This window comes from Amia ocellicauda, chromosome 7 (genome assembly GCF_036373705.1).
Source record: "Amia ocellicauda isolate fAmiCal2 chromosome 7, fAmiCal2.hap1, whole genome shotgun sequence".
Classification (NCBI taxonomy): Eukaryota; Metazoa; Chordata; class Actinopteri; order Amiiformes; family Amiidae; genus Amia; species Amia ocellicauda.
Genome location: NC_089856.1, coordinates 9,700,695 through 9,711,661, shown reverse-complemented (window position 1 = coordinate 9,711,661; position 10,967 = coordinate 9,700,695). Strand labels below are relative to the sequence as shown.

Below are 10,967 nucleotides of genomic sequence, written 5' to 3'. Positions count from 1 at the left end.
AGAATAACAACAAAAAAATCCAGAAAAATGCATTTCAGAAAAGTTATAAATTGATTTGCATGTTAATGAGGGAAATAAGTATTTGATCCCCTATCAATCAGCAAGATTTCTGGCTCTCAGGTGTCTTTTATACAGGTAACGAGCTGAGATTAGGAGCACTCTCTTAAAGGGAGTGCTCCTAATCTCAGCTCGTTACCTGTATAAAAGACACCTGTCCACAGAAGCAATCAGTCAATCAGATTCCAAACTCTCCACCATGGCCAAGACCAAAGAGCTGTCCAAGGATGTCAGGGACAAGATTGTAGACCTACACAAGGCTGGAATGGGCTACAAGACCATCGCCAAGCAGCTTGGTGAGAAGGTGGCAACAGTTGGTGCGATTATTCGCAAATGGAAGAAACACAAAATAAATGTCAGTCTCCCTCGGTCTGGAGCTCCATGCAAGATCTCACCTCGTGGAGTTTCAATGATCATGAGAACGGTGAGGAATCAGCCCAGAACTACACGGGAGGATCTTGTTAATGATCTCAAGGCAGCTGGGACCATAGTCACCAAGAAACAATTGGTAACACACTACGCCATGAAGGACTGAAATCCTGCAGCGCCCGCAAGGTCCCCCTGCTCAAGAAAGCACATGTACAGGCCCGTCTGAAGTTTGCCAATGAACATCTGAATGATTCAGAGAACTGGGTGAAAGTGTTGTGGTCAGATGAGACCAAATTCTAGCTCTTTGGCATCAACTCAACTCGCCGTGTTTGGAGGAGGAGGAATGACCCCAAGAACACCATCCCCACCGTCAAACATGGAGGTGGAAACCTTATGCTTTGGGGGTGTTTTTCTGCTAAGGGGACAGGACAACTGCACCGCATCAAAGGGACGATGGATGGGGCCATGTACCGTCAAATCTTTGGTGAGAACCTCCTTCCCTCAGCCCGGGCATTGAAAATGGGTTGTGGATGGGTATTCCAGCATGACAATGACCCAAAACACACAGCCAAGGCAACAAAGGAGTGGCTCAAGAAGAAGCACATTAAGGTCTTGGAGTGGCCTAGCCAGTCTCCAGACCTTCATCCCATAGAAAATCTGTGGAGGGAGCTGAAGGTTCGAGTTTCCAAACGTCAGCCTCGAAACCTTAATGACTTGGAGAGGATCTGCAAAGAGGAGTGGGACCAAATCCCTCCTGTGCAAACCTGGTGGCCAACTACAAGAAACGTCTGACCTCTGTGATTGCCAACAAGGGTTTTGCCACCAAGTACTAAGTCGAAGGGGTCAAATACTTATTTCACTCATTAACATGCAAATCAATTTATAACTTTTTTGAAATGCGTTTTTCTGGATTTTTTTGTTGTTATTCTGTCTCTCACTGTTAAAATACACCTACCATTAAAATTATAGATTGATAATTTCTTTGTCAGTGGGCAAACGTACAAAATCAGCAGGGGATCAAATACTTTTTTCCCTGACTGTATATATATATATATCCACAGAACACAGAGAATTAAAAACAGAATACAAAATTTACTTTAAGTTTCAGTCCAGGAGATGAAAATGCACGATCTCTCAGGGTTCCCCTGCAGCACGCTGTGAAAATAGCTCCAGTCTTGTGGTGCTTTATCAAGACGAGACCCCTTGTGTGCGGTAAGAGCCCAGCTTTTACGGAGCTTGTAAAAAGAGCCAAAGACTTTTATTAAAACAGGGGCAGCCAACCCATTCAATTAGAGCCTCTGTCCAAGCTAAACAGAAGCAGAGAGCTACAGGGAGAGAGAAGCAGAAAGCGGACTCAGTTCTGTAACACAGTGTCTCCCTAGGTAAGCGCCAAGCTGTGGAAATGAGGCCTCTTAAAATTCAGCCCACAAACCAACTGAGACAGTGCCAGTGGCCAGGGAGGGTACCGAGACACTTCCAGTACAGGGGCAGCCACTGCTCGGGCTCTAGCAGCTGATTTGGATATGACATTATTGCAAACCTTTTTAATAACCCCTGTCTCTTATGCAGCTGCGTAAGAGAATCAGTTTACTGGCTTTCTTAACTGATGCCCTTATCCAGGGTGACTTAAAATTATTACACTACATCACATTTTTTTAACATACAATTACCCATTTATACAGCGGTTTTCTTACTGAATCAGTCTCGGTACAGTCCCTTGCTGAAGGGTACAACAGCAGTGTCCCCCACCTGGGATTGATCCCACAATTCTCCACTCCAGAGTCCAGAGCCCCAACCACTTCTCCACACTGCTGCCAGTTCTGACAAAGCCCAGATCCTATAATAGAAATCCTCCAGCCCTCATCTCCAGATGACAGGACAAGGTATATGAGCTCTTTCTTAAAGTTCTGCCTTGGTTTGGCTTTCTACCAACAATGTTAGTGCTGGAACTGGAATTGAACCTAACCTTGAAATCTGAGACCGGCGTATTCCACACTGAGATCAGGAAGCACGGCTTTCCTCCAAGCGTTGTAAGACTGTAACTGTTCCCATTTTCCTTTTATTATATATATATATATATTTACATCTGAAAGCATTTTTCACAACATTCTCAGCGCAGGCACCACAATGTAATACAGTCAGTACTATTTGAATATATATATATTTTTTGCTCCTTAATATAAGTCTTTAGCGCCATCTTCTGTTCATGCCATACACGGCTAGGATTGATCTTGTGCATCAGGACAACAGGAATCATTATGCATTACAGATCAGTATCAACACATCCCTTTACCTTTTATGTTGGGGAATCTAACCAAATACTTTCCCAAACAAAAGTGTTACCCCAGTTTGATTCCAGGGTAGTTGCATTCCTTTCCATAATAAACTGCTTATAGGAAAAGTATAAAATAAGGTTTGTGTTTGTGGCAACCCAGTTCTGATCCACTGGCCACAGCTTGTTATCTTATTATCCCCGCAGGTGGCGCACTCCCAGGTGAGGCGGCGTGCCGTCCGTCAGCCACCTTAGCCTGCGGTGTGGCCTGGTGCTTCTTTTGCTCTCCTGCCACCCACTTGCAGAAGAGGCAACAGAGCCACACCAAGATTGTCACCTTCACTCCCAGGTATCCCACCAGCACCCACAATGCAATGGCATCTGAGGGGTGATAATTCTGGTCTGTGGAAAGAAAGAACAGATCAAGGTGGGTCTTTTCATGGGATCCCCCCTGTTGAAATGTTCACAATCTTATAGCATGAAGGCAGTAGTGAATAACACCCTAAAATGTTCTATGCTCTCCTGAAGCAACTCGAAATGTCACAGACTTATAGGTCATTCAAAATCCTTCTGCTTGACATAAAAGAAACCCACAGACAACAGTGGCTATGCAAAGAAAAGTGAGCTGTAAGTGACTGTATTGACAGCTTCAGCTGTGAAGACCATCAAGGAATGATGTTACACTTACAGGCTGCAACAGGAAAAGTAGATACTTTATGGAACTGGTTTAAAAAAAAAAAGCCTCTTCCTTTATTTTCGGGGCTGTGAGTCTTAGAGCGTCACAAGGTCTTCTGCTTTTCATTCTTCCCAATCAGATCACACTGCAACCGCCTAGGACTGGCATTCGAAAACCCTGCTTTTTATAAGGCTTCCCTCCTACGTACCTGGGATGCGCAGAGTGTACGGATAAACGGCACGCAGAATCTCTCCTTCAAAAAGCACACAGCTCCACTGTGAGGCCTGGGCCTGGATTTCAAGGTGCCCCAGAGTGAGAGAGTTGCTTTGCAGGTCCAGTGTTGCCGCAGCCTCCCTACCATCGGGGTCGATCCAAAGCAGGCGAGTGGAGGCCGGGAGACTAGAGGCCGTGCAGGTTAGGGAAACTTGCAGCCCTCCACTGGCAGAGACGGAAGACTCTGCTGTGACTGGGGATGCGAGAAAGCAGGGGTTTTCAAACACAGTTATTTAATCAATTCCACGATCAATTTGACATAGTTTGTTAAGGCCTGTGGAGCCTTAAAATCACCCTGTTAATCAGCAAGTCGGACCAATTCAACGTCGGACCAACTAAAGACAGACACTGTGACCCCTCCAGGAACTGAGTTTGAGATGCCTGTGGTAGAGGAAGGTTTGTTATTTGAAAGGCATCATTAATAAAATGAAGACAGGGAGACCGTCCAGGAGCATTCCAAATGGAACGTGACGCACTGTTCTTGGAATTGCTCTTAAAGTTTTATCTCCTTCCTGTGAGGCATCTTAATATGTACTGGATTGCTTTTTATTATTTTTTTACTTTAGATTCAACTTAAGTTGGCCAAACCTGGCAGCAGGCCTCATACCCATTTCCTGGTGGGTCTCAGTGTCTTCTGCTTTTTGTTCAAACTGGAGCTCTCTTGATCACTTAATTAGCCTACTTTTTGAGTCAATTAGACAGATGGAACATGGGTTGAAGGCTTTTCTCAGTGCATGGTTTAAAATTGTCTTTTGCTTCAAGGTGCCCACTATCTGTAACTTAATTTGCAGCCTATCTGTTGAGATGCGTTTAATTCATGCAGTTAATCAGCTAATCAGACCAATGACCAAATACTGGGAGCTGCATTGGAACAATAGCCGTAAGATACGGTGACCTTTGTTTGAGATCCCCGAGTTAGAAGACTCCTGAAAATCAAAAGGGCTGAGGGTGGCTTCCAAGTGAAAAACTCACCTATGATCGTTGTCAACCGCAAAAATCTCAAACTCTTGAAACCTACAAGGTATTCAAAGTCTCCTGCGTCTTGAAACAGTGTGGTGGAAATCTTCACTGATCTCAGAGTCTCCCCAACTAGAAAAGGTGATATTCGGTCTCTGAAGTGATTGGACCGTGTACTGAAGGCTCCATTGGGTTGTCCCTGACATATGATTTTGCGGTCCTGGGCCAGCAGGCGGGGTTCCCACTGCACGGTGAATGGAGACTTTAAAATGATTTCATGATCTAAGGGCGTCCGGATTCTGGGCACGATGGTGATCTTGCTGCGTGGCACACTGGCTCGGAACACAGAACTGCGCAGGTTTTCTGTGGAGACAAGCAACCCCACATCAAATAAACCATTACCGGCACTGTAGCAATGAGTTTGTCAACCATTAACCTATGCTTTCAGTCATTCCCTGTTAAACTATTCAAATAGGCATCATCCAAGCTTCAAGACCTTCCAAGATTCAGACCTTAGGTTGTCTCACTGCTGTTTTGGAAATATCTTGAACAAATTAGATTGCTTTAAGTCACCCCTAAGTATCTCTTGATCAAGTAAATATATGATGATATAAACTGGTTAACATTGATGAATGTGAGTAGTGATTTCAAAAGACCCACCCCCCTCAAAATGTAAGAGCTCAACCTACGCTGGACAGTGTAAGTGAGGGCCGCCGAGTTACTGTGAACCACGGTCCTGTTTAGCCGAAGCTCACAAACGTATGTATCTGTGCCCGGTTTGTGGTGTACTCGGTTGACTATGAGGTACGATGTTTCATTAAACCTCAGCTCTGTGGTGCTGCCGCTCCTGTCGGATCCAGGGGTGGTTTTCCATTTGAGACTGTAGGAATCCCTGGCTTTAGAGGCCCTGCAGCCCAGTGTGACGTCCTCACTGGGGTCTAAAGTTGAGGTCTTGGGAAAGACTTCAGAAGAAAAGATTAACAACTTTAAAGTCAGAACAAAAGAGATCAAGTATTAAGACCAGTTCAGTGTTCTACAAGACATCAGGGGATGTGGACAGAACGTTCCAATTCATTACAGATCTCATTAGTTCAGTATAGCTGATTACTGCTCATAATGAAACCACACCATGTCTTTGGAAATGAATTATCTGAAGGTGATCTACATTATTGCTCAGGTGGAACGATAACCAGCAGACACAGGAAGCGCTCCAGGACCAAGCCTGGGGAATCCCTGACTTAGAAAACATGTCTGGATTGCAGAAGCTTGAGGACTGCATGACAACTACACAGCTGTAAAACAGAATACAGTATTACAGTTAAGAGAGGGTATTTAAGACCCTACGGCCACCAACCTTGCACTGCCGTCACGTCATACTGTGCCAAGATCTGCGGTTGAGGACCCAGTTGCCTCAGAGTGAAGTAACCGGCGTTCTTGAATCGGGGCTGTGTGATCTTCAGCACGCCGCCCATGATCTCCAAGGGTTGGCCAAAGTTCTTGTTATCGAATTTTTGTTTGCTTGGAAAACTGGTTTCGACCAGAGTGAGGTATTGTTGCCGCAAACCATCATGTGGCGCCCACTCCCAAATCACTCTGCCAGGCTCTGGAGCCTTCACTGGACTCAAGAGGAGCTTCTGAGTGTCATCACTGAAATACAGCGCCTCCCACTGCACCTTGCCTACGGGGAGAGGGAAAAGAGAGATGGAGAGAGACTTTACACATTGTTTATTAAGAAAAATGAAAAACTCTCATTAAAGGAAAAAAGCAACCGCCATTATTGATTCCAGGGAGGGAGGAAGGGAAAGAGGGATAAACGGAGAGAGAGAGAGACACAGAAGAAAGAAACTAAAAAAAATACTAAACTGGAGATCCCCAACTATATGATCTTAAACCCAATCTTAAATCAGCAGATGTTATGGGTGGTGATGGGGGGGAAGCAGTCTTTTTCAGCTATGACACGAAAAGGAGGAGAAAGGGCAGAAAGCAGAAGAAAAAGAGACAGATACAGAGGAAAGGCCACAAAAAAAAAAAAGGAACAGAATTGTTAGGTAATATTGGGCAATATGCATAATTTTTCTACATAACAAAGAAAAACTAATGCTGTGTAAAAAAAAATACGTATACAGTATATAATAATGAGAAACTGGCAGAAAGCAGAAGAAAAAGAGACAGATACAGAGGAAAGGCCACAAAAAAAAAAAAAAGAGAAGGAACAGAATTGTTAGGTAATATTGGGCAATATGCATAATTTTTCTACATAACAAAGAAAAACTAATGCTGTGTAAAAAAAAAATACGTATACAGTATATAATAATGAGAAACTGGTGATCAGGAATGTTCAAGGCTCATTAATCCAAGACCCACATCAAGCCTGTTCTCAGAGGATCTTTGTGAAATGGTACTTAACAAAACTGGCTCATAGGTCTTAGTCTGCTTTCTTGAGCAATAAGAGTACAAGATGCCACCTAGGATGGGACACTGATCCAGTATAGACTAGATCAAACTGGTTTGGATTAGAAATGTGTGCAAGAGATGCTGGCTGCACCAATTCTTAGGGTCTGTCATTTACATGAAGATGAATAGGAGATACAGTGCATCCAGAAAGTATTCACAGAGCTTCACTTTTTCCACATTTTGTTATGTTACAGCCTTATTCCAAAATGGATTAAATTCATTATTTTCCTCAATTCTACAAACAATACCCCATAATGACAACATGAAAAGAAGTTTGTTTGAAATCTTTGCAAATGTATTTAAAAAAGTATTCACAGCCTTTGCTCAATACTTTGTTGAAGCACCTTTGGCACCAATTACAGCCTCAAGTCTTTTTGAGTATGATGCTACAAGCTTGGCACACCTATTTTTGGGCAGTATCTCCCATTCTTCTTTGCAGGACCTCTCAAGCGCCATCAGGTTGGATGGGGAGCATCGGTGCACAGCCATTTTCAGATCTCTCCAGAGATGTTCAATCGGGTTCAAGTCTGGGCTCTGGCTGGGCCACTCAAGGACATTCACAGAGTTGTCCTGTAGCCACTCCTTTGTTATCTTGGCTGTGTGCTTAGGGTCGTTGTCCTGTTGGAAGATGAACCTTCGCCCCAGTCTGAGGTCCAGAGCGCTCTGGAGCAGGTTTTCATCAAGGATGTCTCTGTACATTGCTGCATTCATCTTTCCCTCGATCCTGACTAGTCTCCCAGTTCCTGCCGCTGAAAAACATCCCCACAGCATGATGCTGCCACCACCATGCTTCACTGTAGGGATGGTATTGGCCAGGTGATGAGCGGTGCCTGGTTTCCTCCAGACACGAGTTCAATCTTTGTTTCATCAGACCAGAGAATTTTGTTTCTCATGGTCTGAGAGTCCTTCAGGTGCCTTTTGGCAAACTCCAGGCGGGCTGTCATGTGCCTTTTACTGAGGAGTGGCTTCCGTCTGGCCACTCTACCATACAGGCCTGATTGGTGGAGTGCTGCAGAGATGGTTGTTCTTCTGGAAGGTTCTCCTCTCTCCACAGAGACACGCTGGAGCTCTGTCAGAGTTCGGGTTCTTGGTCACCTCCCTGACTAAGGCCCTTCTCCCCTGATCGCTCAGTTTGGCCAGGCGGTCAGCTGTAGGAAGAGTCCTGGTGGTTCCAAACTTCTTCCATTTACGGATGATGGAGGCCACTGTGCTCATTGGGACCTTCAATGCTGCAGACATTTTTCTGTACCCTTCCCCAGATCTGTGCCTCGATACAATCCTGTCTCGGAGGTCTACAGACAATTCCTTGGACCTCATGGCTTAGTTTGTGTTCTGACATGCACTGTTAACTGTGGGACCTTATATAGACAGGTGTGTGCCTTTCCAAATCATGTCCAATTGACTGAATTTACCACAGGTGGACTCCAATCAAGTTGTAGAAACATCTCAAGGATGATCAGTGGAAACAGGATGCACCTGAGCTCAATTTTGAGTGTCATGGCAAAGGCTGTGAATACTTATGTACATGTGCTTTTTTTGTTTTTTATTTTTAATACATTTGCAAAGATTTCAAACAAACTTCTTTCACATTGTTATTATGGGGTATTGTTTGTAGAATTGTGAGGAAAATAATTAATTTAATCCATTTTGGAATAAGGCTGTAACATAACAAAATGTGGAAAAAGTGAAGCGCTGTGAATACTTTCCGGATGCACTGTATATTGGCAAAAAACAAGACAGTGATTCATTCTATTGTATGTTGAAACAGCTTCTACCTCAAGAGTGTAGAAATCTAGATTGCAGCAGAAGAGAGACCAACCAGGAACCAAGAGTTAGATTACATTATACCAACTGCCTAAAAATAAACCCTCTCAGAGAAATAAACCAACACCTTTTGAAAATAATGTAATATTTTAACAGATTGCATCAAGCCTTTCATTTGTTCATTCTCACACACATCTCTTTAATGTGATTCTTTGGTTTCAGATGACTTATCCACCTCTCCATTTGAAAACCAGACTGGTCTAGGGTTCGTTTTTAGTTGAAGAAATATCCTTCAAGAAACCATATTCATGCAGGGATGTCTTCAGCAGGAATCTGATCGAGGCTGATTTCGTCAACTCTAACGTCTACAGTGGATTGATCAGAGTCAAGACAGGATAAGTGTGTAATCGTTGGACCGCTACACACATTGATTTCAGTGGAGCACCACGCAAAGGTTTAAAGAGCTCAAATTCATCCAATCAACTGAACGATATATACTAACCTTAAGAAAAAGCCAAATAGCTGGACTTCAAATGACGAACAGGAATAATTGACATCGTAGTGGTCTAAATAATGCAAACCCCATATCCTAACCCTGCCTTCCTACCAATGACAGCTCCCCAAATTTCAAGAGGCACCTGGCTAAGATCCCCTTAGCTTACCTTGTGCCAGCAGAGAAGGTGGAAACCACAGGGCCAACAGAAGAAACGGCATCGCAGGCTTCATACTGCTCCTTGGACAGTGAAGAAGCAAAACCAGAGCCAGCGTCTCTCCACTGACTTATAACAGGACTGATGCAACTTGCAATCAATTACACAAGTTACCCTTCACAATACCTACACTTCCTCTATTTGCTTAAAAATAAGAATTGCTTATGACATGTCGGCCTCCCACTACATACAGTGAGGGAAAAAAGTATTTGATCCCCTGCTGATTTTGTACGTTTGCCCACTGACAAAGAAATGATCAGTCTATAATTTTAATGGTAGGTGTATTTTAACAGTGAGAGACAGAATAACAACAAAAAAATCCAGAAAAACACATTTAAAAAAGTTATAAATTGATTTGCATGTTAATGAGGAAAATAAGTATTTGATCCCCTATCAATCAGCAAAATTTCTGGCTCCCAGGTGTCTTTTATACAGGTAACGAGCTGAGATTAGGAGCACTCTCTTAAAGGGAGAGCTCCTAATCTCAGCTCGTTACCTGTATAAAAGACACCTGTCCACAGAAGCAATCAATCAATCAGATTCCAAACTCTCCACCATGGCCAAGACCAAAGAGCTGTCCAAGGATGTCAGGGACAAGATTGTAGACCTACAAGACCATCGCCAAGCAGCTTGGTGAGAAGGTGACAACAGTTGGTGCGATTATTCGCAAATGGAAGAAACACAAAATAACTGTCAGTCTCCCTCGGTCTGGGGCTCCATGCAAGATCTCACCTCGTGGAGTTTCAATGATCATGGGAACGGTGAGGAATCAGCCCAGAACTACACGGGAGGATCTTGTTAATGATGTCAAGGCAGCTGGGACCATAGTCACCAAGAAAACAATTGGTAACACACTACGCCGTGAAGGACTGAAATCCTGCAGCGCCCGCAAGGTCCCCCTGCTCAAGAAAGCACATGTACAGGCCCGTCTGAAGTTTGCCAACATCTGAATGATTCAGAGGAGAACTGGGTGAAAGTGTTGTGGTCAGATGAGACCAAAATCGAGTTCTTTGGCATCAACTCAACTCGCCATGTTTGGAGGAGGAGGAATGACCCCAAGAACACCATCCCCACCGTCAAACATGGAGGTGGAAACATTATGCTTTGGGGGTGTTTTTTTGCTAAGGGGACAGGACAACTGCACCGCATCAAAGGGACGATGGACGGGACCATGTACCGTCAAATCTTGGGTGAGAACCTCCTTCCCTCAGACAGGGCATTGAAAATGGGTCGTGGATGGGTATTCCAGCATGACAATGACCCAAAACACACAGCCAAGGCAACAAAGGAGTGGCTCAAGAAGAAGCACATTAAGGTCCTGGAGTGGCCTAGCCAGTCTCCAGACCTTAATCCCATAGAAAATCTGTGGAGGGAGCTGAAGGTTCGAGTTGCCAAAACGTCAGCCTCGAAACCTTAATGACTTGGAGAGGATCTG

General features: G+C 44.1%; 1 protein-coding gene across 1 annotated transcript; it reads right to left on the bottom strand.

Annotated features, from left to right (window-relative positions):
- Positions 1–2,471: 2,471 nt before the first annotated feature.
- LOC136752729 (uncharacterized) lies at positions 2,472–9,596 on the bottom strand. Its single transcript, XM_066708281.1, has 6 exons — positions 9,485–9,596; positions 5,959–6,282; positions 5,294–5,566; positions 4,620–4,967; positions 3,583–3,840; positions 2,472–3,100 (listed from the first exon to the last, which is right to left on the bottom strand). The coding sequence occupies exons 1-6, from the start codon at positions 9,546–9,548 to the stop codon at positions 2,886–2,888; spliced, it is 1,482 nt and encodes a 493-aa protein (XP_066564378.1). The 5' UTR covers positions 9,549–9,596; the 3' UTR covers positions 2,472–2,885.
- Between the last annotated feature and the right edge of the window lie 1,371 nt (positions 9,597–10,967).

Bases quoted from the DNA above. Each gene is read 5' to 3' on its own strand.
- LOC136752729 (XM_066708281.1), bottom strand. From the start codon at position 9,548: ATGAAGCCTGCGATGCCGTTTCTTCTGTTGGCCCTGTGGTTTCCACCT. The intron at 4,968-5,293 runs GTAGGTTGAGCT...TTGTCTCCACAG, and splicing joins CCTCACTTACACTGTCCAGC to AAAACCTGCGCAGTTCTGTG. The intron at 3,841-4,619 runs GTGAGTTTTTCA...TCGCATCCCCAG, and splicing joins GCGGTTGACAACGATCATAG to TCACAGCAGAGTCTTCCGTC.